The sequence below is a fragment of the Bombus pascuorum genome, chromosome 3 (genome assembly GCF_905332965.1).
Source record: "Bombus pascuorum chromosome 3, iyBomPasc1.1, whole genome shotgun sequence".
In the NCBI taxonomy this organism is placed as follows: Eukaryota; Metazoa; Arthropoda; class Insecta; order Hymenoptera; family Apidae; genus Bombus; species Bombus pascuorum.
Genome location: NC_083490.1, coordinates 18,333,917 through 18,361,759, shown reverse-complemented (window position 1 = coordinate 18,361,759; position 27,843 = coordinate 18,333,917). Strand labels below are relative to the sequence as shown.

Here is a 27,843-nt window from a genome sequence, read left to right as displayed (position 1 = left end):
AGCCGAAAGAAACCTGAAAAGAAACACGTTCGATCGTGCAGCGATCGCGGTGAAGACCTCGCTCGACTTTCCGCGAGGCCTTTACCGTTTAATCTACACTCTGCATCAGACCACATCGTGTATCGCGTAATTCTTTTCAGAATTAAATTCTGATAGATAGTCGCATTATTTTGCAATAAAACAGATAGCTGTATTTGTTAAGATGGCTATCACGTTTTGCGCGATACGATATCACGTGCGATATTACTTACGTTACATCACGTTTAACCGCTTATCAAGATTAGTTACTGATAATGATACACAGGAGCGCTTCGTAATATCGCTAATAACATATTGCTTGTTATTAATTAAATTGACGAGCTAACGAAAGTATAATAATAACGAACATCCTTGACTCAATAACCTGCGATGAACAATGTACACATTGCCACAAACAAATGCTTGTATCCGACAAAGTCGTCGTCGATGAATTCTTACTAACCCCAAACGTTTAAGAAACGACGACAAACGATCCTTGAAATATCCGAAAAGTACTCGTACGAATCTAAGAACATACCTACAAACGGAAGGTACGATCGATGTTACCATATGTTACCAATGCAACCCTCTCGGAGGACAATTAGTACCAAGCTCGCCCTCGTAACAGAACATTCTATCAATTAGGCCGACCCTGGCGTGCCCATCCTTCGTCTTTAACGTATTTATCGCAAACAGTGTCTTGCTACCCAAGATCGTCCTACGTCTAACTTAAATCGCCCAACACGTTTCCGTCTGTACACTCTAATCCTAATAAACTACGATCCAGCGATCGAGTGTCACGAAGGCGACACGAAGACGCTGTGTGACTTGCAACCAGGGCAGCAGTTCTAATCGAGAGTACTGGTTGACAAACTACGACAGCAAGGGAAAGAGGAACGGAGAGGCAGCTACTTACCTTGACGAAATGCAGGTTCTCCTTGTCGAGAAGGAACTCCATGGATTTGTGTGGCCGTTGGTTGATGGTGGAGGCGGCGTCGTCGTCGCGGGGGCTCCTGTGCGAAGCGGCGACAGGCGACTGGGGTACGTGGAGGGCGTGCTCCGGTCTGGGTCGCGGGGCGGCCGAGGTGTGATTCAGATTAAGCAAACTCCTGGTCTTCTTGCCGGTGGTGTTCGCGGAGACGGAAACAGCGGCGGCGACGCTGGTCGTCGTCGTCAACGGCACGGCCTCGTCGAGGTCGGTCTCGAGCAGGCCGACCGGGCGCTCCTGGGCGGCCTGCATCGTGCGGGCTTTCGCCATCTCGATGGCCGCCGGATTTCCAAGGTCTGTGGCCGCGCGTCGGCGCGACGAACACGCCGCCGCCGCCGCCGACGCGCCCGTCGACGATCTCGAACCCAGCGCCCCGACACGGGGCGGCTGCGGAGGCAGGGGCGGCTTGCTGGACACTGGCGCCCTCCCGTTTGCGCTGCGAAAAGCAATATAGGATTAATCGCTTTCGTGGTTTTTTCTTTTCTCGAGGTCGGTCATATCGCGTTTTCTTCCTTTCGATTTTTCATATATAGCGGAAAAGGCGGCTGAAACGAAAGCTTCGTTCGGAGCACAGCGAACTCTATCTCTTTCTCTCTCTCTTAACCAGTTCCTATTGTCTCATTTAGATTAGTCCGATTACTTGAATTGAAACGACTAAGATTCGAATGATTCGAGCAACGAGAACAAGAGTAGATACATGAAAGTGTATCCGAAGTCAAGTAAGTATGTAACAGGATCACGCTGTTTTATAGTTCGTACTTTCATACGCTATCGTATAGCATTCCTTAAAATCACAGTTTGATTGAATCATTTAGTGTTCGCATGACGTAGCGTTACGGCCAATATATTAATAAATACGGTTTTCGATGCGTGAAATCACTGAAAAGAGAAACTTCTCTTCCAGAAAAGAATGTGAAAACGGTTAGTCTTGAATTTTATAGTTACTTAGCTTCGCAACTTCGTACATTTAATCCTACGATTCCTTTCCTTTACAACACCGAGTAATTTATTTTCTCTAAATTTGTCATTAAAATGTATTACTAATTTCATGAATCGACAATATATAACTCATTGTATGAAATTATTATAGATAAAGTACTTTCAGATACATCGTATGACATGTTTTTAAATAATAATCGAAGAAGATATACGGAGGATAAAGACGGATCTAATCAAACTTGTCCGAACTCATGGAAAATATTTACTTTTCAGGCGAAGCTTAATATCAAAGACTGTTCGAAAAGAAAGGAAAATATTGAAACGTACACAAATCCAACGTTCAACATTCGATATAGTTTCAATCCACTTGAATGAATCGTAGGATTTTCTCAGAAATAACACAGCCTTCCCTCCGCAGCTAGGCGTGTTGCGGAATCGTCGATTTCCAGAGTCCGGAAAAGTCGATCGCAGACGCGTCAATGTATGCCGATTTCGTCGTAACTTCACAAAGAGAAACGTGCAGAAATGTCGGTGAAGCGAGTCGAAACGCCGGTAGCATCGTCCGTCGACGCTTTAGAAAATTGAACGCGGATAATTGGCCCGAAAGCGGGTTTCGTTGCGTCGAGCTGATATCACCGCGCGTATAACACTTTCCCGCTGCTTATACTCTGCGCTTGGCTTTGAACTTCACCGAGCTATGCACACACGCGTTCCTTTGGTTCTCTGGAAGAGTGCGCGGCGAATTCGTAGCAGCTTTCACGCTATTCGATCATCAATCACGCGGCTCCCGTTACGCGGCGAAGAAAACGCGGAAGCGAGCGCTACGCAGCACGGCCGCGGCGCCGCTGCTCGCTTCCAAGCCGCATGCTCGTTTCGCTCGACCATTCCACGATCATGGACCACTCTTCCAACGTTTCTATAGAAGTACGCACATTGTGTGCCGACTCGAGTCTTGTTTTACTGGTTTCTTGGTGAAGCTATTTGATTGAAATCCTTGGGAGATTATACGTAAAGTCGGTTTTTGAGGGAAGATTATTAGCTTGTTCGAACTTGGATGCTGTAAAGCAAGAGAAATATCTGATCTAAACTGATTGTTTGAGACGTTGTGTAAATAAAAGGCGCCGCGAGGAGATCAGTGAAACTTTAGTAGTTAACGAGATACGTAATAATTATTTTTAAAAGCGTAGTGAGTATTCAAATATTTCGGTATTACATTCTAAACGTTTTTCCTTATACATATATTTCTTGTTACATGTTGCTTAATTCTTTCTATACCGTTGTGTATTAATAAATATATACATATTCATAATATTCAAACGATACATTTTTTATGTTTTACTTCATTTCTAGTATAAAAATTAAAGAAGGGTTCGTTCTTGCTAACATGTACAATCCTTTATTGGAAGCACGAGCATTGTTTTGATCGTATTATGAGTTAGTTCTCTAGAAAAAATTGCCGGTCACATTTTTACAGACGAAGATTCAAACGTTTAAGTGCGCACTTATGCATTCGAAAGAACGTCTGCGATTGGCCGACACGACGTAGAATGGAGTGGGTACTTAAAGTCAAACAGATCCAAATCGAACGATCGCCTCAATTGCTCTCAATCGTTCTTCTACACCTTGTTCTTTTTCTGTCTGCCCAGGAAAAATCAAATCGTCTTCTCGGTGCACGCATGGCCAATGAGCACGGCCAATGCGTCGACCTTAACGCTGTATTCTTGTTCTTTCTTTCAAACGAATAAGGATAGGTACAGATGAATTTTACCTCTGTCTGTAATGGAATATTTACGTGTATTAAACGAAATAAGAATTCAGAATACCTTCAGAAATACGTTACTTTTTTAAAACACCCGAATATAAATATAGTACTTATACTTAATTTTTAAACTAAATCTCAGAAAGCTTGCGAATTTATCTTAGCTCTATTTCTACGAAGCAAAGGAATACCAATTCAGACTGCGATTTATCTTACTCCCTATCGTTTTCCACTCTGATTAAAATGGCATAGGTACGATAAAATAGTCTTCGATGAATGGAGCTTTTATACTCTGTGTTCGAAGCAAAAGCAAAGAGTTGGGAAATAGATACTAATAAATATCACGCTTAAATTTTAAAACAACTTATTTCGTTCATTTTTATGGAACACTGAGAAACATTACAGACGAAGCAAACGTGCACACCCCCTGTTAGATAAAATGAATCTACTTTATCACTTTACAAGCATGTGTCATTTAAAACTGATGATCCTTAAATATAAATAATAGCGTCATCCTTCCTAAACTTTGACCTATCACTTGTATTCCTATTTTTTAAATTCCTAAGACTTTGGACCAAAAATAATTACAACCCAACGTAATATTCTGTTTTAAAATTCGTCGCTTTGGCTTTAAGGAAGAAAATGGTAAGAGAAGACAGTAAGAACTCGGTTCGTGCAAGCACGTTGATGAATCAAAAGCGCGGCCATAGACTCGGAACGAAATAAAAGAAACTACAGTCGATCGTAACAGATGGAAAAACATCGAATTGCAATGCGAACGGGTACACAGCTCGGTATCTCTGTGATGCAGTTTCATTCTTGCGGCACGTCACGTTGTGAGGTCATATTTATAATCGTGAACGGGGCAATGATGGAGAATCGTCGAATGCCTTCTCTAAAATTAGGAGATGGTCGAGAAATATTTTCGAAATCCTCGCGCCGTACCCGTTTCGAATTCTGAAAATATCGCGCTCAAGAACCGACGAGAAAACATCGTAAAACGCGTGTTTTCGCCTAACGATATGGAAGTAGATTGTGCACTCGCTGTTTCCATCGAGTCTATAACAATTTAAAGAAAGATCGAAACTAAGACAGAAAACGCGAAACGTTTGTGCGACCATTTGGTATAAATTACTTTTAGCTGTGACCGATTGCAGAAAATATGTCTTAGATTGCCATTTGACGTTTCATAGTGAATATGGTAGAGTAGAAGTGAAAAAGTTTGCTCGTGTGAAAATATATATTCTACGCGTGACGTAGTTCAAAGAGATGGTTTCCTTCACCCTGCTATATACATATGTATGTATTTCTGCTCCGTACGATGTCACGAACTCGAATCATGCGCTCACCAACGAGCCTATGGTTAAATATATACCCATACGCATGTAGGTGTACCGGCCTCACGAGTCTTATTAATCGTATTTCATTCCAGCACCAGTCCGGAAGTCGTTTGAGGTGGTGCGATGCCTAATCGTTTGCTTGCGGAATTCTCGTCAACCTTTTCTGCTTCTGTTCTCCATTCGTTACGTAAAGGAGCATTGACAATATTTCGATTACTTTTATTCCCTTTTCTTTTTAGTCGTTTGTTGTCAATATTCTATTAGATCGACGAGGAGAGCTAAACAAATATCGTGCTACACCGTTTTATTTATCAGGTTTTAATTTGTCCGAATGCATGTTTTGCATTTGCGAGAGTCGCAGAAAGATATAAGAAAAAATGTCGACTTTCTTCAAACTTCGAACTCAAAACCTTCTTTCAATCATTTCTGTTAAAATTTCATTTAACTATCTATATGAAACTCAAAATAGTTGGAATGGAATATATTGCAGAGTTCAATTCATCGTAAGATTACGGAAGATAACGGTTACTTAAAGTACAAACTGTAAGGTTTATAAGAAAATCACTCTCAATTATCCTATGCACTTCATTGAACGAACTGTACTTTCTTGAAAGCATTATTGGATAATTTCCAACTTAAAAGAACTCATTATTAAAACGCAAGTAGAACGACAAATTAATGTTTTGTTATTTAATTATTTATTTATGTAGACTACATATTACTACTAGATACGTAATAATAAAGATGATGTGAAACAAAATTTCTCTGTTGTAACAATTCTCTAGAGATATATGTATATATGTATATGTATATATGTATGCGTATATCGCTCCGTTCAGAATGTGAGAATTCGATTCATTCGATTCACAAGGTATCTCGAACCACGGGTAATGCAATTTTGATATTACACAACATTACACTGGTGGTATCAAGTTTACTTAATCGCTACAGAAAGAGACAGCGACACGTCACGATTACCCAAGAGCTCGATAAAGCGTAGCTTTGAAGTCACACCTTGAAATATACCATAGCTGCGTTCGTAGAAACGCAATAGATCTCTCTAAAGAAGATTCAGCTATAGCCGAAACGTGGCCTATTTATCCAAATTTCGACCACGTCGTTCCTAAGACGTTTCCAGAATATGAGACACCCGCTAAAAACAAAGATGAATCTAACTCGATTCTTAAGTGTCCATTTGCAATAATTCTTCGGGAACAACACGTTCGACGTCACGCAAGTATATAGCTGCCGCTTGTTTGGTGCAGACCTTTGCCAAATGATTTGAGAATCGTAGAATTTAGATGTTTACAAATGTTTACAGAAGGAATGAGTCTGAGCAGAAAAATGTTTAATATGGAAATGTACAGAATGTTCAAGTGATTATACAGGACGTTACAAAAGAAAAATCCAAGTCTATAAAATCATATGTAGCATTTAACGAATGCAGTAAATGTCTCTATTCAACGTGCTTTTGAAACCAATTCTGAAACAGCTGCATGTTGTATCAATCTCTGTACGTATTATATCTTTCAATTAATGTGGAACGAAATTTAAATTTTTAAATCGAGTCTCTGCTGAGAGATGATCTCCTGACTTGAATGTTCTTTGGAATTATTTTTGTAGGAATACTTAATGATTTTCACGTACTGGCCATTGCTAAACAATGTAGTAAATTTATAAAGACATCACATAGAAAATGTATGTCGCGTAATACGCGAAGAATACCAGAAAATATACGTAATGTCAATTCGTTATCCATTATTCATTACCCATTAATCTCGCTTTTGTATATATTGAAGCAAAACTTATTTTTTTAAAGCAAAACAAGCTATTATTAGAAAATATACTCAGCGCATATTTCTTATAAACCTCACGTACATGCATAAAGTGATACATTAACGTATACATCGAAGTATAAAATTTTACATTTTCATTATCACATATACATTCGAAGAAAAAGAACGCACTAGCGAGAGAGTGACCTAACGGAATCAAAGTGGAGCTGGAAGCGCACAAAAGAGCTGATTCGATGAAATTTCATGCGATAAAACGAATGTTCGTAAAAACTAAACAAGAGGGATCGGTTACGCCTGCTGTTCCGAGAAGCTGGCCTCAATATGTGGATCGAGTAATGGAGGAGTTAAGGCAAAAACCAGCCAGATAGAGAATACCACGCGATCATTCGAGGGATTTCTTCCCTAAAATTTCTTTGGTCGAAGCAAACGATACTGAATGAAGGGAACAGGCCGCTTGTGCGATCATCGTACTACGAAGGAAATGAATCATTAACGAACAAGGGTCGTGATGGAGATTAAGATTAATTGCCGGAGATATCAAATCGAAGCCCGTGATGCTCCGCAAAGTATGTGTAATGCACAAACAGGATGCGTAATTACAGTGTCATTGGAACCAGCGTGAATTTGTTTAATTACAAATCTGTTTTTGCTCTTTGCTCTTAATTTTTAAGTAATCAGATTTTGATAGAAACTTTATAATTTCTACGATAACGACATCTTGTCCTCGTTTCTCCGAAAATCATTCGTAAATTTGTAAAATATTCAACGTTTGTTTTGCATTTTATACAATTCTTAACGTCAATTATCCTGGTTCTAGAAAGCGAAAGACTCGTTGTGACTTTATGACAACCTTATGTTCTACAATCGTCAACTTAATATTCGCACGATTATTATGTCTTTATCCTAACGTCAGACGACAACAGACTGAATAAACACGGCCTGCTTTCAAACACAAATACGTTGTAACTTGATCGAGTTCAAATGATTCACAGTTTATCTCTTATTCTATCGGCAGGCCTACGTATCTAAAATTTTCCATAATTGGCTTTGTAATTATCTCTTCTTAAACAACTTATGAGAAACAGTATCTGATTTTTATGATTTTTCTTTTGATTCATACTCTTGACGACTGTGAATGAAACGCACTGTTAAATTCCTTAACTCCTGGATTCTCTTCACACCCCGTATTCGGGTTCTATGAATTATCGAGACGCCCCGATCCCCTATCGCTGATTCTTCATCGAGGTTCCAGGAGGGAAATGGTTCGTTAGAAGAAGAGGGATACGATAAAGGTTAAACGACGGCGTTTGCTGTTACAGAATGCAATTAGATCGAATTACGTTGAAACATCACCGAATGAGGAACGGGGCGAGAGTGAAATCCGATTAAGAGAAGCGAACTGGTTCATCCATGTGCTCGCGCGCGTAGGGGAAAGAAACGAATCGAAGGGGCCGATGGTCGGAATGTACGCGCGAACGAGAGTGAAATGCTATTTATCGAACGAACGAGAAGCCTGATGGAGAAAGAAATTAGAGACGACGATGCATGGACGAGTCGACAGTTGATAAACGGTGAATAAATAGCAGATAGATTTAACACTCCGTTGTGGGACGTCACCAAAAGCGGAGACAACCACCAGTGAGATCTAATTCGAATGGAGAAGATCTAGAAGAGTGGGTGGCGCGTTAGTCTGGCAGCTGTTCGCCGGTTCTAACTACCATCACGAAAACTTGATTAGTATCGCTGACCTCTTTTCCACCACTTGCCTATTAGAGAGACGTATCACGGAAATAAATTCCGTCCACTGTTTATGGGTATCTTAACACAACGTTGATAATCGAATAAAAACATTCAATAAATTTCAATAACTTTGTCGCTATATAAGTAATTTAAAATAACCGTTAGCGATGCTATTCTACTAATATCTAAAAATATATTTCCTTGCTATTGCGAGAATTAGTAGTAGTAATCCAATCAGTTTTACACAATACTGTACATCGATCACCGGCAACAACACAGCAGGTAGAAACAGAAGGCGTGTATCGATATGTATGTATCAAATTCCTTTCATAATCCGCTAATTATGTAAGACACATTACGTTATAAACTTGCGAGCAACGTCTGCGCGATTTTGCAGCCGAGATTCGGTTACAGACCACGAATACGGTTCGCGGACGCGAAGTTTATTGTTGTTCACGTACGAATACCTCCGCAACATTCGTTCGTTGTCTTCTCGTACAATGTACCGGGAACATTAAATAAACGATGGTATTTAGAATCTGAAATGGTGCCGACATATTTTCCACCGGCTGAGAGATAAATATTTACGTATAGAAGCCATAGAAGGCGGCACGATCCGTGATTCATGTTACCTCTATATTCCATATACCCGCGCGAAACCATGTAAACAATCGTTGAGGTCAAAGTCAACGCGATCGACGCGCAAAGCGATGCCAGGTGCAAATAGAAGAAAAACGGGAGCGACGAATATATCCACGGTCGATGACGAAATACGGCACGATTTTTGAAAAAGGTAGACGAAACACTCACCTTATAACGGAGGAACTTCGTTGAACGTCGGCGACAATTCTTTCATTGCCGGTGGTGTCTATTCTGCTCTCCGCAGCTGTGTTCTGGTCTTGTTTCTGCCTTTCCTCTTCGGTAGGATGCAACGGTATGATAATATAGTCCGGCTCCTTTTTAACCTTCTCCTCGGTCACCTTCGCGCGATTCACTTGGCCGATCGTATCACTTTTCTTCTGCACCTCGGATCGCGGCACTTTCGATCTACCACTGAACCGAAGCCTCGAGAATCGTTGGAGAAATCCACCGAGACCACCTTTTTTCCGCTCTTCCTTCACCGTGGTCGCGGACGACGCATCGACGACCATGTTCCGCTGGAATCTCGCCGCCGATGGCTCGTTTTTGACGATGGGTGCAGCGACGAACGGACGCGGTGTCGTTGTGGTCGTCGTGGCCGACATAGTCGCGTGGCCGTCGTGCCTGTCGTCTACGCTAACCGGCACAGTTGTTGCCGCCGCGTTCTCCTCGTGACGTTTGTCGCGAACACCGCGATGATTCGTATCAACTGCCACGGCCACCGCTGGATTCCCACTCCGTTCACCGAGTTCCAGGCCGTCGCTGTTGCTGCTACCGTTGGGTGGGGGGCAATGAACACCGTGGACAGTGTGTCCCCTCGCTGCTTCCGTTGCCTCCTTCTCCTCCTTCTTTTGCTCTCTCTCGTTCTTCTCCACTTTGTACTGCAACTTCTCCTCCTCCACCTCTTTCTCCTTCGTACACTTCTTCACAGGAGCATCCTTTTCCGCCGCCTGCTTTTCCACTATGACTCTCCACAACAATTCTCCATTGTTTCTACCGTTGCACGACGAAATCGATGATGATCGAATCATCGAAGAACTTTCGTTTTTGCCTCCACTTTCGTCGATTTCGAGTTCGACCGCACGAACGTCTTCCACTGGCCGATAATCCGCATAACGGTCCTCCTCCTGTTGCTGCAACCGCACGATCTTTTCCGGATAGAAATCACCGATGAACGACCTTTTCGAACAGCTCGTCTCGTTCGCTGCATCTTGATCCGTGTCCTTCGAAATCGCGTCCGCAGTCGCGGTTTTATAGGAAGCGTTTGAATCAACATTTTCACGTTCCGGGGTTAAAGGTTTCTGAGGTTTCTGGACGCTTGTTTCCTCGCGTTGTACGCCCCTCTCCAGGCTGGAAGTTCCTACGGGTTTGGTTTCCAAGCAGGGTAAATCTATTTCGTCGTCTACTAAAACACGGCCGTTAGAATCGCCTCCATAAACCGAAAATGGATCCGAGTTTTTTTTTATCTGGCCGAAAAGCGTTTCCTCTTGCTGTTTTTTGAGCCGCTGGCCCAGCTGATTGATCGGAATCCTGGTGAACGGAGCTATCGAGAACTGCGTGGAAATATTTTCCGCGGACTTTGAATATTTCCTGGTATCCAAATACGGCTCGCTGTAGCTCGGTAGATTCGATGTCGAGCTACTACTCATTTGTTGCACCAAATCGGAAACTCTGAGCAGCGAGGATCGTCCTGAAATCGATTCCTCCAACTCGTCGCACGCATCCATCCGCTTGAATCCACTTTTGGAAGACTGGAGAGCCTTGATGTAGTCACACTGTTGGGCCAGCTCGTAACTAGCGTTATTTGACACTCGTTTTCGTCCACTTTTCAGCGATTTTTCACCATCGTTACCAACCTCCTTACGATATTTATTCGATCGGAAACTTCTCTCGTCGATTTCGAATTGCTGAGCCAACTCGTAGCTCGCGTTGTTCTTTACCTTCCACGGTCGCTGTCTACCGGAAGGGGTTCTCTGAATACCATCGATACCAGATAACGTGTTGGTGTTATTCGAGGTAACTTCCACGGCCTCGCGCTTCAACTGCTTGATCGCTGCATCAACCGAATCGATGTCGTTCTCCATAGCAATCGCCATATCGAGTATACAGTTGCCCGGATCTTGCGTCTTCACCGTCGAAGGTACTTGATTCATCTCTCGTGGCTTTGAACAGTGCTCTCCTACGCATTCCTCGTCTTCCTTCGGCTCTTCTTCCGCTTTCTCGCGGTCCATCTCGCCATCTACCATTGCGTTCTGCGAGGCTTGCGTCCTCACCGAGCTCGATAACGAGTTCTTCGCTTGTCCACTCTCCTCGCCTCCGTTCTGTCGAATTTCCTCGTTGTTTTCCAATCGCTTCTTACTTTGAACAACCGAGACTTCCGCCATTTCGTGATGCTCGTGCAGATTCACTGGAGAGTAGCGTGTATCATCGTGCGTCGTGTAGACGCCGCAGAGATTCAAATCGACGGGCACGCTGGCTACCCTTGTATAATTCTCGAACAAATTCGACGTGGATACGTAGAAGGTCGCTCTGGACGAGGATGCGTACGCGGCCAACGAATGGGGACCGTGTGCGGACTCGGTGACGCTACTAGGCAGACTGGGCGCGCTTTGAGATTTATCCGTGAATCTAAAATTAAAGCACTCCTCGTTGCTCCACCCTTGACGCTGGTGCTGCTCATGCTGCTCGTAACTGTGGAGCTGCTGCTGCAGCTGATGATGGTGGTAATGATGATGATCGGCGACCATGTTGTTACGGCCGTGCGCCATATTGCCGGCTATATTTAATCTAGTCTGCAGCAGGCGAAAGGAACTCGACACAGCCGTTTGGCCAGATTTCAGGTCCAACAGTGCGTCCCTTTTTGACTCCACACCGATCTCTCGTAGGTCGATCGTATTCCGATAATCCAGCGACGTCGCATAGTTGCACGCGGAATCGCCAAACACCATCAGTCGATCCTCGAGCTCCGCCCCGGATCGATCGTCGTTTAGCATACGATCTTCTTCGTCGAGGTCCTCGTCGCCAACGTCTTCTTCGTACTCTTCGTCCTCGTGCCAAAAGTCCCTGAATCGTGTGAAAAAATCCAACTACATCGAGTCTCTTCGACTTAAGTGTTTATGAAAGTTGTTCGATTCTATGGAGAAAAATGAAAAATGAAATATTCAAATTCTTTTTTAACTGACAGAACGGTAACAAGATTTCGATATCAACGTATCTTTTTTTTTCCTAATTTATTTTTTCTAATGGAGTTGTGGTCACACAATGAGATAATCAGGATGAAACATCCACGAGCGTGATTTTGGATCTTCCTCGAATTAAAAGTAAAAGTCAAGGAAATCTATTAAGGGTCGTGATTGCGGAAACTTGGTGGATAAATGAGGGTCATGTAGCAAGCTGCCGAAAGTCGTTGCCAAGGAAAACCTACGACCACAGCTCGACAATCGCGAAACGAATCCAAGTCGATCGAGGGCCTCGTAACAAAAACACCCTTGTCGAATTTGTTGACTTTTTAGATAATAAAGCATTGGAATAGTCAGAAGATAGACTTACAGAATAATGGGATCGGTATTATGAAAATGATCTATACCCTGACTGTATGAAACTTTGAATTTCATTTAATTTTGTTCCAATAAATGGAGTTAAAAATTTTTTCTAATAAATGTATTTTATAAAATACAAACTAATCGTTATAACGAAACACGAATATTCTGCTGTTCGGAAAATCTCCTACACAAATATAAATAGTCATAATTTCCTATTAATTCAAACAACAAAGGCTGTACCGTAGCATGAAGGAAACTCCGACCGCTTGCCAAGTTAAATAAAGTATATTTACGTTACCTTGGTCGGTGGTAGCCATTGCTACGTGTTCTCGACAGGTCCATGTTTCGTTTCAGGTACAAAGGTGTGAATCCATTGGTGAGACCACCAGAACCAAACTCCTCTTCCTTTTGACATGTGTCCAGACTTTCGAAGCTACGATAAGGTCTAATTCTGGAAAAGTGATCTACGACGTTTCCAAAACCGTTTGGTAAAACCTTGTCATAGTCCTGCTCGAGGCTGTCTGGCGACGTGTTCTCAGGATGAGAGGCGTTTGATCGATTAGGATACTCCAGCGAATCGAAGCTGTAACTGGACGGCGACAGTGTGGCACAGGTCCTTTCTAAGGATTCGAATTGCAATAGAGAGCTAGACCTTGAGGAGGCGGACGACCTCGATGACCTCGGTGATGGTGGGTAATCGTCGAAGATAGCCTGGTGTTCTCGATCGTTGTTACCATTGTGTTTTCGACGCCTCTTCTTCGGAACCACGGAATTGCATTCGCTTCCGCTCCCATCCAGCCTCTCGTCTTCCGAGAAATCATCAACAAACACGAAACGTTCAACGACATACCGAGGGAAAAGTTGTAATGTACTCGCGATGCGTCTATGTAATAATCGAATCGCTTCGATATCGAGAAAATAAAAGCGAGACGATGGTCTGATCTGATTCTACTTTTCGACATTCGAGCGACTATTTTTGAAAAGATCCAATTTGCATTCGTGTTTTGCAAAATGTTACGATGACAGTGAAATGGAATTAATGAAGTTGTTTCTTACCAAGAGTAATAAAAAAAATAAAAAGCTAATCAAAAATAAAATTTACTATTGTCACTTGTTAAAGAAATAAGCGAGCTTCAGAGACTAGATTTATAAAATCGGAACAAACATAATTGTACTGTATTTAAAAAAATTACTGTATTAAAAAATGAATTTGGAAAAATGAAATTCAAGCGTGTTAAACATACAGAACAGAGAACTATAGCAAACGCAACCTTGTAGTACACATTTCAAGCTGCTATTTGCGTTTTCGCTCGAGACAATATGCCCTGAGCTCTATCCTACATAGAAAAGTCCGTGGCATAATTACGTTTAATTGCGTGTGCTTATTAACGATCGTAAAAACCGCAAAGACATGCGTAATTAAATCTGACATCTTTTGAAGCCACCTTATATCTATTTTACATTTTTTCTAATATTTTCTAATATTTCTAATATTTTTTCTTAATTCGCTACGTTGTTTCTTTCAAATTTCGTTCAAACTAGATAACGTACTTAAATTTTAATCGATTCAACTAATTTAACTTCAAGTTTGTGTTCATACAATTCAAGTTATCTCACTTAAAGTCGTTTAAACTTAACTAACCGGACTCCTAATGAAACAGTTAAAAAGCTCACAGTGTAAACCATCTTTATCAAATTTTTTAATTCTTCGCATGATGCTTCGAGCTAAGTAAATTATAGGTTCATATTGATAAAAATGACTTAAAGTTGCTTGAATTCAAATGACTCGGCTAATCCGAACAAAACTTAAGTCTTGATCTCCCTCTGTCGATAAAACCAAATTTCTCGATTAATAGAGCAATACGCTATCGACGTTGTAGCTAATTGATTTCCAGTGCAAAAGTCATGACGATGGTGATAAAAATGCAAATTCAGGGTATTAAGGGGACGATCGCCGGCGATAGTGTCGCGATCGAATGGATCACGTCGTGAAACGTGTCGTTTACCGATTAACGAGCCGTTATCGAAGACTCGTGTCGTCGATCACGTGTCGGTAGACGGTCACGAAGTCGACAACCGGTGACCGTGTAAACGTTGCTTCCGGTTGAACGAACCACGACTTCCTGGCTGCGACACAGGACTGTCCGCCGATGCAGCATGTAAAAGCGACACGAACGCGACGATTGGCCGGCTCCTCTCGTCGAAGACCTACTTCCGTGACTCGACTTTATAAACCAGACCGCAAACCAGAGAATTCTCACACTACCATCCTTCTCATCGTATTTCTAATCGCCAATAATAACCGACAATAATCACCGATTATGTGGAGGAAAATGATCTAGTTTCGTTTGTTAACTATATTTCATCGATTAAAATTTTCGTACCGAAATAACACTAACGGTACTTGTACAGTTAGTTTCATAAGATTTGACAAGTATGGATGTCAATTTTGATTTTTTCAATACCTTTCGTAAGACATCGATTGCTTTGAAAGTATCGCTAACAATTACTGAAGCTTAAGTATCGACCAAAATATCCCTGATACCCGACAAACTTCTTTACACAAGTGAATGCAGAATAGCCTAAGCAACGGAGATTGCAGTGATCCTCAAACTCAAAACAGATGCCTGATGGTTTATCTCGTACAGGTCATAAGGAAGAAATCTGTGACATTTGATGTCGTAAATGATCTTTATTTTATAAAAAATTATTGATTACGAAAATATGAAAATGCTAAGTCGAATTATGAACAGCTTATATAAAATTAGTTTAATGGTAAATATAAATAAAACAAACATGTTGATTGTGATTCCAGCAGCGAATTATTAGTAACGAATGTAGACGATATTTAAAAAATACAAAATTTACTATTAATATAACGTAGTAAATTTATGCGCATGTTGATAAATTCCAATTTAGTTTGGAGTATTGTTTACGAAGATTTCCAGGAATCTAAGAGGATAAACGCAACGAGTCGCTTTTGCACGTGTATTTCGGTATCTGATCGAATCTCATCTCGTCAGCGTCAGTCGGCTTGGAATTCTTTACAGGTCGTACTGTAGCAATTGAATTTACTCTACGACGCATTGTCCTATCGGTTTATTTTTGCATGATTGCATGCACGTGGAATTCAACGACTAGTTCATGGTAATCCTATATGAATCACATTGAAGGTGATCTAATATTAGATGGAGCGGAAGAGAATCATGCGTAGAATCGTAGACATCAACTGATCTTACCATCAAATAGAAAAAGAACTCTATTTGTAATAATGGTATAATAAATACATTTATCATAATTTTTGTTCAAGCCTGAGACGCTGGCAAAAATGGAAAATGAGAAATTTATCGGTATTTACATTAAAAAATTCTGTGAGATATGTATTGAAAATAAAAATTTTCTATTATAGAAAACAATAAGAAAGTATATATACAATAAATATGTATGTTAGTGGTATCAAAATATTAATGTTTTACTTTAAATCCACATTTACTTGCAGCGATACTGCATAAATACGTATACATATATAACATGTAATTAGTAAGAACGATTAATAGTTTCACAACGAACGTTTCTATGAACCTTTCAGCTTCTAATAATACACTTAACGGTGCTGGTGTGAAAAGGATAATAGCGGAGACATTGTAAATAAACGTTGTAAATGGACGTCGTAATGTAGACCATTAATTGTTTGAAATGCAATTACCTAATTACATGTAAAGATACACGAATCAAAATCGAACATTCACGTTTCTTTTATGCTGAGTGCGATTCACTGTAAAATAATTTGCAACAAGATTCTATCGATGATTCTCCATCGATTGAACATGGATGAAAAATCGTTTCAAATTTAACGAACGACCGCTGTTGCAAGAAATTACATGACGCCTGAGGAATGACAACCGGGCATACCGATACGTTACAACGGTCGTATAGCCAAAGGAATCCGCTCCGAGAATAACCTTAAATCGAGTTCGAAGAACGATAAAACGTGTTTAATAACAGGCAACATCTAAAGTGTAGGGGGTAATATAAGAAATGCCACGAAACAACCATATCGAGGAAATCATTTTTAAGTTGACAACTACTGCAGAAAACATGTGGCAACGTATTAAAAGATCCTTGCGAGAATACTTTATGCCTGTATTTATACATACCAATTTTTATTAATTCAATTGTAGTATTTCTTTGTTCGATATCAAGAGTTTAGAACTTACAAATAAGTCTCTTATATCTTGTATCACTTCGATCACGCAGTCTTTACATCTTTTCCTAATCTTCCTTTCGCATTTTTGCTTTTAGATAGTCTGATCAATTATGTCACGTTTCATTGTTGTAAATAGCAGTAGTTGTTGTTGTATCAATGACGTTATACCATAATTAGGATTATATCGTTAGATTCTATTGCTATATTATAGATAAACTAGCGTGTAGTTTCTAATTACAGTCAAGTCTTTCATTCATAAAAATTAGTAAGGGGTAACAAAAATATTAATTTGCATTAACAATAATGTTTTGAAATGCAACATTTCTCACAAAATATTTTAATCTAATTTAATTAAAAATAGAAATTGCAAAAATTAAATTCGCGGAAATTGTTAGCGGTATTTACTACCATATATTAGCGAACCAAAGAATTGTTATAAAACAGAGAATACTATCCAAAAAAAAAAAAGAAATATTTACTTCTCCAAAAATATAACTTTATACTTTATACAATAATATATAAAATATAACTTGTACAAAACAAAAATGTAGTATAGTAATCTTGTAACATATTAATTCGTTCTCTCTTATGTCGAAGCCATGCCTCCGGAACACCGTGTTAGGAGAAATTTAAGTGTATTTACGTCAGCAGCATTATTTACAATTAAAATGATGCAACGTATGCATCGATAGTACTGAAGGTGTAATAATTAGAATATCGAAAATTCAACTAACTTAATAAGCAAACTTTGATATTGTGGAATGAAATAAGAAATATTTTTCCGTCAATACCAATTACTAGTATTATATTACTTTAATGATATAAAATTAATAATTCTCGAGATTTTGTTCCTTCTGTCATCTATCATATGTACAAATTAAAGAACTAATTCCTGCAAGGAAACAAAAGGATAAAAATAAATATTATACCTTTCTTATAACAGCAATAAACTGTGTATGTAATATTTTCTGTAATCTAAACTGAAATCTATTTATACAATATTTGTTTCGCAGGAAATATGAAACAAATGCATTTATGATAAATGTTTGCAATTAGATATACAAGAGAAATGGGTCATGAGATATAACTGTCTTTGAATCAGTTACGAACGGTACGGTTTCATTCTCCAAGAATCAATGAATTGTAGGCTCATACTGAAAAGAGAAAGTGAACTTCCGGAGAACAATGTTTACCAACTCGAGTACCGAGTAATGAGAGAATGAGATTTCACAAAATACATACTTATATATGCCGTATGCTTTGAAACAAAAAACATTCTTTCATTTATCTAATGGTCTATGTTTTATCATGTATCAGCGATACAATGCTATACCTAAAGAAAGGAAAATCATCGAAAAGACATTCCTTCGCCTATCGCCACTACGTTCCATTTCTTTGTTAATTTTCCAAATCTATGCTTTCCTATCCTTTTGTAAACCTTTTCTCTTCAAAGAAGAAAAATATACTGTTCCGATAACTGAACAATACTATTTACTCTGAGACTAATAAATCTTATTCTTAACCGGGTGATAAAGTTCAATGTCGACGCTCAACTGAATAATCTAAGTAACAATGTCTACCAATATATTCAATTCTACACAACTAAGTAACAATTGTTCGATGAACAATAAGTCAGTCAATTGCTATCATTCAATAAATCAAGTCAATAACTTCCGCTGTGGTCTAACTGTATAACATAACGAACAACAACGTGACGTACACGATGATTAGTTATTAAAAATAGCTGAATTCGGATTGCATAAATAATCGAGCCAGTGCAAATTGACAATTAATTGTTGAATGCATTCCTCATAATATAGCAAAATACACAGATTAAAAGCAAAAATTATAAACAGAAGGAAAACAAAATACTTCTATTAAAGAAATGATGTAAAATGGATCGTTTTATTAGAATTCTGCTGTAAAACTTCCTCATTAAGAGGTAACGAGACAAATGATATGCAGTCGCCATGTTCGGACTAGTTGCCAAATTGATATTCGACGACGTAATCCAAAAATTCTAGTATTTTTAGACTTATCGTTAGACAATACATGGCAGACACATCAGTTGGAGGAATATATTATATTTAATACGACGTGTGTTATTTCTTACCAGCCAATCTCTGCTTCGCCCGTATATGTATCACGCTTTCGGTTTCAGAGTCTGAGCCCACCCAATATGTAGTTCCACTTCGATCGGAATCGCTTTGTAGATCGTCGGATGTTTCCTCTAGAATAGTTTCTAGAAAGTCCACTTGCTGCACTAGCACTGTGTCTAGAAATCAAAGCAACGTATGTTTTAATAACAAAAATATGATTTTAATTAGCTTAGCAGAATAAAAGACAAACATGACAATAGAAACGAAAATACCTCGAATGAAGCTACTAAAGGCAAGAAGCAGTGAACTATATACAATGTACAATGTACACAAATATTTTTTGATAAACTATGAATATTAAAAGCGTAACTGTAATGAGAATGTAAAATTCATTTTTGATGAAGAAGCTACTATGAAAATTAGCATATTAATGAGGCCCAACAATTGTATTACAGATTTAAGATCTCAAATGCTGCATAGAAAATGAAAAATTCGCTTTTTTACATTGAAAATCAAGTATCTTTAATTGAGATATAATTCGTGTACCTTATCATTTTTTATAACAAACTTGAACATAAATTTTTCGATTAATACAAATGCATCCTGTCTGCCTGTCTGTCTGATTCTCTCCCTTTCTCTCCCTCGAAATCTCTGAAATTTAAGTGACATGTATCCAATTTCTCACAGTTTCTAATGCATCCAGGTTAATCACTTTTTAATCAATTCTAACGATCTGTGTTTGAATAATACGTAGTTACATATTTTTATGAAATATCGTCATACAGTTCACGTATATTTGTCTATGTATATAGAATAGAACGTGTCTTATCGCGGTTTCTATTAAACTTTTGCGCAGTCGTTTTCTACTTGCGAGATTGTTTATCGCAACGAACATTGTGAATTCAAATTATTATCAAAGAGCTAAAAATGGTAACCTGAATGTTCTCAAACAATCAGCTGGTTAGTTAGAAAATGACATGGACTTCATCAGATTAGGAAAATTCATTGTCGGAGAAAAATTTTACAGATAGAATCAAATGGTTGCCTTTTTCTATAAAATCTTGTACCAACCATGCTCGTCCTCACATCTGCATATCTACTGCATTTCGTTCTACGATGTCTAAATTGCATGAACGATAAGGCAGCGTACTCTTTGCACATGTTCATTAGATTTTACAATATTTTTCAAATTATGTCAAATAGATTGTTCTTCTTCACAGATTATTCTTCTTTAGCTACGCTATACTCAATTTCAACATTTTTCATTTTGCACAGATTAAAGGTGAAATGAAATATACTCGAAAATCGAAAGAAATATGATATCCTATTTTAATTTATGTGTATCGTATCTAATTAGTGAGTTATAACTAAATTGTTTATGTATTTATGGGAAATTTAATCCTTAACTTGCTACTGCAGTGTCCTGGGGTATTACTATATATACTATAACATTTATATTATATTCTATATTATAAGAAATAATTTTTTGTTTCAGAGGACGACCATAGCATGGTGTATATTGTGTTTGCAATTTATTGATTACGTCGAAACAGATGTATTCGTGTTCGGCGAGAAGCAACGTGAAATTTCGTCCTTGCACTTGTATCATAATATTTTGACTATGTGAATAACCTGGTTTATTATGAACTATTACATCCCTGGATCGCTTATAACGTTTTCGTTATTCAATGCTTTCATCTTTTGGATTCTCACAAATATTCGTAAACTCAGCGAAGCCACTAATCGCTACCATGCAGATTGTAAATAACAAACTAATGAAAATCCTATTATTTTAGAAAATTAGGCAGATACTAAAAGTTTGTTGTACATACTTTGGTATAAGTAAAATTTAATTTTAAATACGAATGTAAATAAATTTCTAAATTAAAGAGCAATATTTGCAATTTACATAGTTCAATTAATTTTATTCTTCTACGACATATGTATATAGATAAATAAAGTCATATCGTGAAATAACAGAATTTTTTACTATATCATGCAACTCTGTTTGTTTATCACTTTTAGTTTTTTAACCATTGTTTAGGACAAAGTCATAATTTTGTATAGGTATTATAGACAAATAAAAGAAAAAGCTACAGAAATTAAAACTTCATTACAAATTTTAAAAAATTCATTGTTATATTCATTATTATATTTTATATGTATATATCATAAATTTATATTACATTAATAACTATATAATAAACATATTATATATGCTATATTTTATACAAATTGTACATATTATATTATGTTTAGGATAAAGTCATAATTTTGTATAGGTATTATAGACAAATAAAAGAAAAAGCTGCAGAAATTAAAACTTCATTACAAATTTTAAAAAATTCATTGTTATAACCATTATTATATTTTATATGTATATATCATAAATCTATATTACATTAATAACTATATAATAAACATATTATATATGCTATATTTTATACAAATTGTATATAATATATTATTATACATATAAATATACTATAACTATACTAATAATAATAATATACTAATGTCATTTTATACAGTATTTGTATATTAGAAGCACGGTTTTTGGCTTTTCAATATTTTATATACTACAAAGTTAGTGATCGTTCCGTACCAGAATTTGGAATGTACTTAGAAGTAACTAACATATTAGTCAACTTTTTCTTATATTATAAACAAAATTACATGACAAAAAACAAATAAAACTGATAATTAAAACTGTGCATTGAAATACGAATAATGTTTATGAATATATGCAATGATATAATTAAAATTATTTAGTTATAAGCAATCAATATTATTTAAGCAATTAAAATGATTAATTGAACATTATATAAATACAAAATACGTAAATGCAACATATTTATACATATATATGTTGAATATTATATGTACCTAATAAATAGTACAAACGCGCTATATTTATATAGGTAATTTATATAGGTAATATTATGTACAATGTACATATAGGAGAGAGTCATGCGGTACCGACCGGATTACAGTACTGACTAAAATTAGTTCCAGCTGTTTTTTACCAGACATTAATAATTACTTTTATTTGAATAAATAAATGGACATAAGAATCTTATGTAACATAGTTCGGAAATAAAAACCTAAGCCATTGATTTTTCTTTCATATGAAAATTGGAAATGATTATCGAAAATGAGTTCGGCTGGATTATGGAATAAAAGTGCGGTCGCCTTGAGGCATCCGCCCGTCTATTGCAGAACGAAGTGTAATCGTAAATGAATAATAATCGTAATGAATAATAAATTGAAGTAAAGATTTTTGCGAGTATCTCAGAAACTAAAGCTGAACGACGGTAACACGTACAGGGAAAAGTTGTGCACAATATTGACTTTTTTTTTTATTATATTTTGGTTTTTACAATTTGTCCAGAGGGACATTTGGTAAAGTATTATATCTTAGTGATTAGGAAAGAAATATAGGAAAGAAAAAAAAAGAAAAAAAAGAAAAATAAAAATATAGCATGTGGGTGGCTACTCCCAGCGGGGTGCCATCTTCGTGTTTGCTAGGTTATATCTTTTGTGTAATATTGACTTTTCTTTTTTTTTTTATTTTGGTTTTTACAATTTGTCCTGAAGGACATTTGGTAAAGTGTTATATCTCATTGGTAAATAAAAAAAATAAAATAAAATAAATATAGCATGTGGGTGGCTACCCCCAGCGGGGTGGCAGCTTCGTGTTTTCTAAGTTATATCTTTTATGATAATATTGACTTTGAATTGAAATATTGACTGCTTTGTAAATAATTACCTAACATTTGAATAAAAGTGTGTATTGTAAATCTAAATGTCCTTTTTTTTTACAATATTGATCATTTAGATCGAATACCTATAAATTAAATAATTGGTATCCGACAATTATTTTTCATTTCCCATAAATTACACTTTTTCTCTTGCAAATTATCAATCCTTATTATTGAATTTCACAAAATTAATTTTCCTCCTTTTATTAAGTTCCATTTGTACTGCAAACTCATTTCTTAAATTTCATACAACTTGTACCAACATACAACTTGTAGCCCAAAATACACCAAAAAGATTTAGCGCAGTCGATATTACACTACTCTGCCCTATACTGTATTTGTTGTACGTATGTACTGTGCATAGATTGATCCAATCAATTGCTAAATAACGAAGAAATGTTGCATTGAAGAATATTGTTTTCCTGTGATATTTTGTAAATCATCCATCCGATTTTTCCAAAGAAACGATTATGTGATCGATAATTAAGCTTGGATCGCGGTGACGTATATATTCAATCATGTTTTAATTCAAGATTTTATGAATGCAATACTGTTTATTTGAGCTCCACATATAAACCTGTTTTTCAACTTATGAAACATATTCCTGATATAATAATTATCTCTTAACGGAAGCATTCGAGATCTGTAGGTTATAAAATAATAACTAATCGGAAGAACTACATAATATGTGAATTGTTAACAAAACTCCTGTTTTCCAATCTTACGTATTGCAAAATAATCTTTTCCTAGACAAAAAAATTACTTTGTTAAAACAATGTACACATATTCGCAATTGCGACGACTAATGAAAGATATTTTATAATTAAGATGCTTCCCAAGTCTACGATTTATATTTCCACGTAAAAAATTTTCTAGTTAAAAATTTGTGTGTCATCCACATTATCATATGAGACATCGTCTAAATTTAAATTCTATCATAAATTCACAAGTACAAAAAGCGTACAAGATTGAGAATTACAAGGTTCTACCACCATTTCTCTAACTTCTTAATTTCTACCACAAACAATAGCAAATAAAAATAAATAGCAAAATAAATAGCAAATAAAAAATAGAAAACATGGCAAACGTTATTTTTTTCCTAAATTAAATGACCATGTAATAATAATATCATGTAGCAATCTCAATTTGTGTGAACCAAACATTACACGGAAAAACAAATCTAACGCGTGTCTCAATAATATTGAGAACACGAATATTTTTAAACAGAGGTTAACCTACGCATTTCCTTTTCTTTTCTTTCCTCGTGTAAAACGAACAGATTAGACGTAATGACCATTGTGAGAACAAATCGTCCTACGGGAACGTGCAATTTGTCTTGCACAAGTGTAAAATGCAGAGGTACGTTGAGCTATACAACACGATGGAAAAGAGAACCACCTGTTGCAGACGCCTGTTGCCGCAGTTCGTTCCGCAGCTGGGCAACGGACGTGAATAATCCGTCGCTTTGCACAAAAATAATCGGTGATCTACCTCCTTTCGCGTGCATTGCGTATCACATCGCGTCGTTCTAATCGCACCGAATACAGAAGGAAACAGCGAATGAATGAATATATGGCGCTATTGTTGCACAACTTTGAGTAACCTATGATTACGAATCAAAGAAATAACATGTGCTTTGTGTGGTAATCATTCTTAACGTGCGTTTAATGTGACAATTTTGTTTCTATCGATCGTAGTTAATTGACTGGTGTGAATCTGTTGCGGTTTACAGAGCACCATATAGACTGTTACATTTTGTAGAACGATAATTACCTCATAATTAATTAGACTTAGACGTATATTTTGAAGGGTAATAAAAGAAGAATGAAAGACAAAACAAAAATGGTTGACTTTTTCCTAAAGTAGGTGAACAATTTCCCGAATGTAATAAAGAAAGAAAATAGAAGATTTTCTTAGTAAACGTTTTAGTCTAGTGATTTTCATGCTTTCAAATCTTTCACGCGATTGACAACCTTACACAATAATTTATCTTACTATTAAATTCTACAATTTTCCAGCGCTCTATATGCGTGTATTTGTTTGTTATTGTTATATATATATATATGTATTTAATAGCACTTATCAGTTATATATATTTTGCAAAGGATCGAGTATTTTTCTCAAGTATGAAAACTGTACGATCGACACCTAGGTAGCTGGTATTTATAATTTTTCAATGACTCTCACACGTTAGCCCACGGTTATAGAAAGTAGCCTACATTAACTGTAGTCATTAACAGGCGATTTGTATTCAAACTCGCGCTATTTTCTATCCAATGGAAATTGTGGTAATGATACAAGTCTCCGTCGATATCTAGAGCGTAGACGAATAGAGGGCTTCTGGAACTCGTAATAAATAACGAGGCTTCTTGTTTAATATAACATTTACGACAGATTACCAGATCAACGGTATCAACGAGAACGATCTGTTAACGTACAAGGTAAAGGTACCTGTATGTAAAAGATTCTTTTAATTCTACTAATGCTCGTGGCTCGCGTGTTTGAATAGATCAGTCGTTTACAATAAAAGATACTCTGTTTGGTTCGGAAAGTATTAGTCGTCACTATCACTTTTACTTTATCATAGAACGGAAGAAAAATATTCTCATTTTGTGACTCGGAATTTATGCGAACAAGTTAATGTTAAGTTCATGTAAAACAGAAACCAAGAAATCTACATGTAATTAACCATTCACTTTTTTCAAATGCGATCTCTGTAGAAGTAAAGAGAAGAGAAATATTGAAAACAGGGTAAAATTTTCAATGCGGGATTTTTAATATCTTAATTTGATTTGTATCCGAGGAAAGATTATATTATACATTTTCATTGACGTAATACTAAACAGATGGTCAGAGTTCAGATTCGCATATTGTTTAAGGTTTAAGCGGTGATAGAAAGTGAAATAGTAACAGTACGAACCATTAGTCCGTAGATCCTCGTGCGTAGGTTGAAAATGGGAACGATGCTGTAATTGGAAACCATAGGCCGGAAGCCACGGATTCGGTCCGTTCACCAGATCCATATCCAATGCTTCGAACGTGGTCGGTGGCTCTTCGTCGTCCTCGGCCTCGACATCGAGCTTCGTGGACGACGTGAGCGTCGTGGCCGTGGTCATTGTGGTCGTCAACGTTGTCGCATTCAGCTCCTTCGTGCTCATCTCCAACCGGTGGAGACAGAGACGTGTCCAGCTGTGTTCGGTGACTGACAGTCATTAATCGCTTCGCCGAACTGTGAACGTTCTTTCCGCGTTTCCTGGCCGACCCTCATGCTCTGCCCTCGAACCCTTCCCGCTACGAAGTCATCGTTTTCTGGAACAGTGAATACGCACTTCCATTCATACGCTTACATATTCTGACGCTTTTATTAAATAAGAAACTTGGAGAAAAAATGGAAGGAACTGTTTCCAAAAAAATGAAAACGATACGTAACATTCGTATCGATGTGTCTATAAGACTTTATTGTAAATTCCCAAAGTCTTCCCAAACATACCGAATTTTTCTATTAAAAGTATAGTTTTATCTGAAATTAATGATTTTTCTGAAATTGCTAAAATTTCTAAAATTTCTAATTTTCTGAAATTAATGATCACATCATTTCTACTACTTTTCTTCCGAGTTTCTTAAACATCTCTTTGTTATATCTAACGAAGTCAAACACTTGATAAAAGCAAGGATTTAGTAACTGTCATAGAACGATATAAGAATATTACAGAACGACAGAAGAAAAGCAATATGTATGCACATATTATATATTCATATTATACAACAGTTACATATAAATATGTACACGTATTATGCAACTTAACTAGTTCAAATTCGATATGAAAAATGTGCTTATACAAGAAAAACAAAGATTGGGAATATAGCGAAAAAAGGAAGTTCGTGAGAAATTACATAACGGAAAAGATGCGTGATTTGTTAAGCCTGCGAAGCGGCGTTGCGTGCACAGAATCGAAATGATCACGAAGACTTTGTCAGTAGTTTATGAACCGTAGCGATTCGCGGAACTTTCAATGGCTCTTTCGAATTCTAAACGGCGATTGGGTAGCCGGTAATATTGTAGAAAATGAACAGTACGCTTTATAGGTGAAATTTAATGCCCGTTAGAGGAATCGTTAGGCGGGAGTAAGTAGTAGCTACGTGGCGCGTATAATTTCAGTGACGCAATTTTCTGCTTTGCAGCAAATAACGAAACGGTGCGGAATTATTTATTCTCGTTACTGTGGTTAATAGACCAACTGCTCCAAAGAAACGCGAGGTACCAATGGTACGACCGTTATTTCGAAAAATGGACAGATGATGTACATTTTCTGTGACATTAGTGGTATGTTTAACTTTTAGGTTTGAATCCCATTTCTACGCTTTTACTATTCATAACTGATTATTTTTGTATTTACATAATTTAATTCCTTAGTGGTTAGTTAATTTATTATTTATATTCACAAGCCCATGTCAGTGTACTATTGTTATGTTTATTTATATAAACGACTTATTTATTCAATTCGTGAAATTACCTATTCAATGTAGATTTTAAAGTAACATGTGATGACTTTATTCGTGCAAAATAGAGGATAATCTTTAGATATCTTAAATCGTTCATCAATGTTTTTTATCTAAAGCAATATGCAACAAACGCATTAAGACGCAAAATTATTTAATTATTTGCGATTAAACGCAAAAAAATAAAATTCTTTTCGTAAATTAAACTAAATTACAGAACAAGGGTTCCAACTGTTTCCAACAAGCTGCAAGATCCCGTATACAATTTATTTTAAACAAATACGCAATTTCGATTCGATATATCCTGTGCAGATCCCTTCAACGATGACCGTGAAACGATTTACTCTCGCGCCTCTCACCGCCCACTGAAATCGAGGTTTCACGGTATTTTAATTAAAAAACAATACTCGCACGAAAGAAACGCGTGGGTGTAATGATCAACCTCGAAGAATCACGCACTGATATACGAACACCGTAAAGATCTACGAAGGAATCCGTTGGCCGCTCGTAAGTAA

The 27,843-nt window shown here is 37.2% G+C and overlaps 1 protein-coding gene across 12 annotated transcripts in view; it reads right to left on the bottom strand.

Moving 5' to 3' along the window:
- The window catches only part of LOC132905501 (uncharacterized), a 75,058-nt gene that overhangs the window by 41,888 nt on the left and 5,327 nt on the right, over positions 1 to 27,843 (bottom strand). For 11 of the 12 annotated variants that reach the window (XR_009657808.1, XR_009657809.1, XM_060956838.1 and 8 more), the window contains exons 2-6: positions 25,749 to 26,137; positions 19,082 to 19,243; positions 13,060 to 13,567; positions 9,391 to 12,282; positions 935 to 1,442 (exon numbers count right to left, since the gene is read on the bottom strand). Coding sequence is in view for 10 of the 12 variants with exons in the window: in XM_060956838.1 (XP_060812821.1) it covers positions 935 to 1,442; positions 9,391 to 12,282; positions 13,060 to 13,567; positions 19,082 to 19,243; positions 25,749 to 25,986 (4,308 nt within the window). In the remaining 2 variants the exon portion in view is untranslated. Of the gene's footprint in view, positions 1 to 934; positions 1,443 to 9,390; positions 12,283 to 13,059; positions 13,568 to 19,081; positions 19,244 to 25,748; positions 26,138 to 27,843 lie in introns of those variants that run through there. The other variant, XM_060956844.1, reaches the window with a different exon arrangement.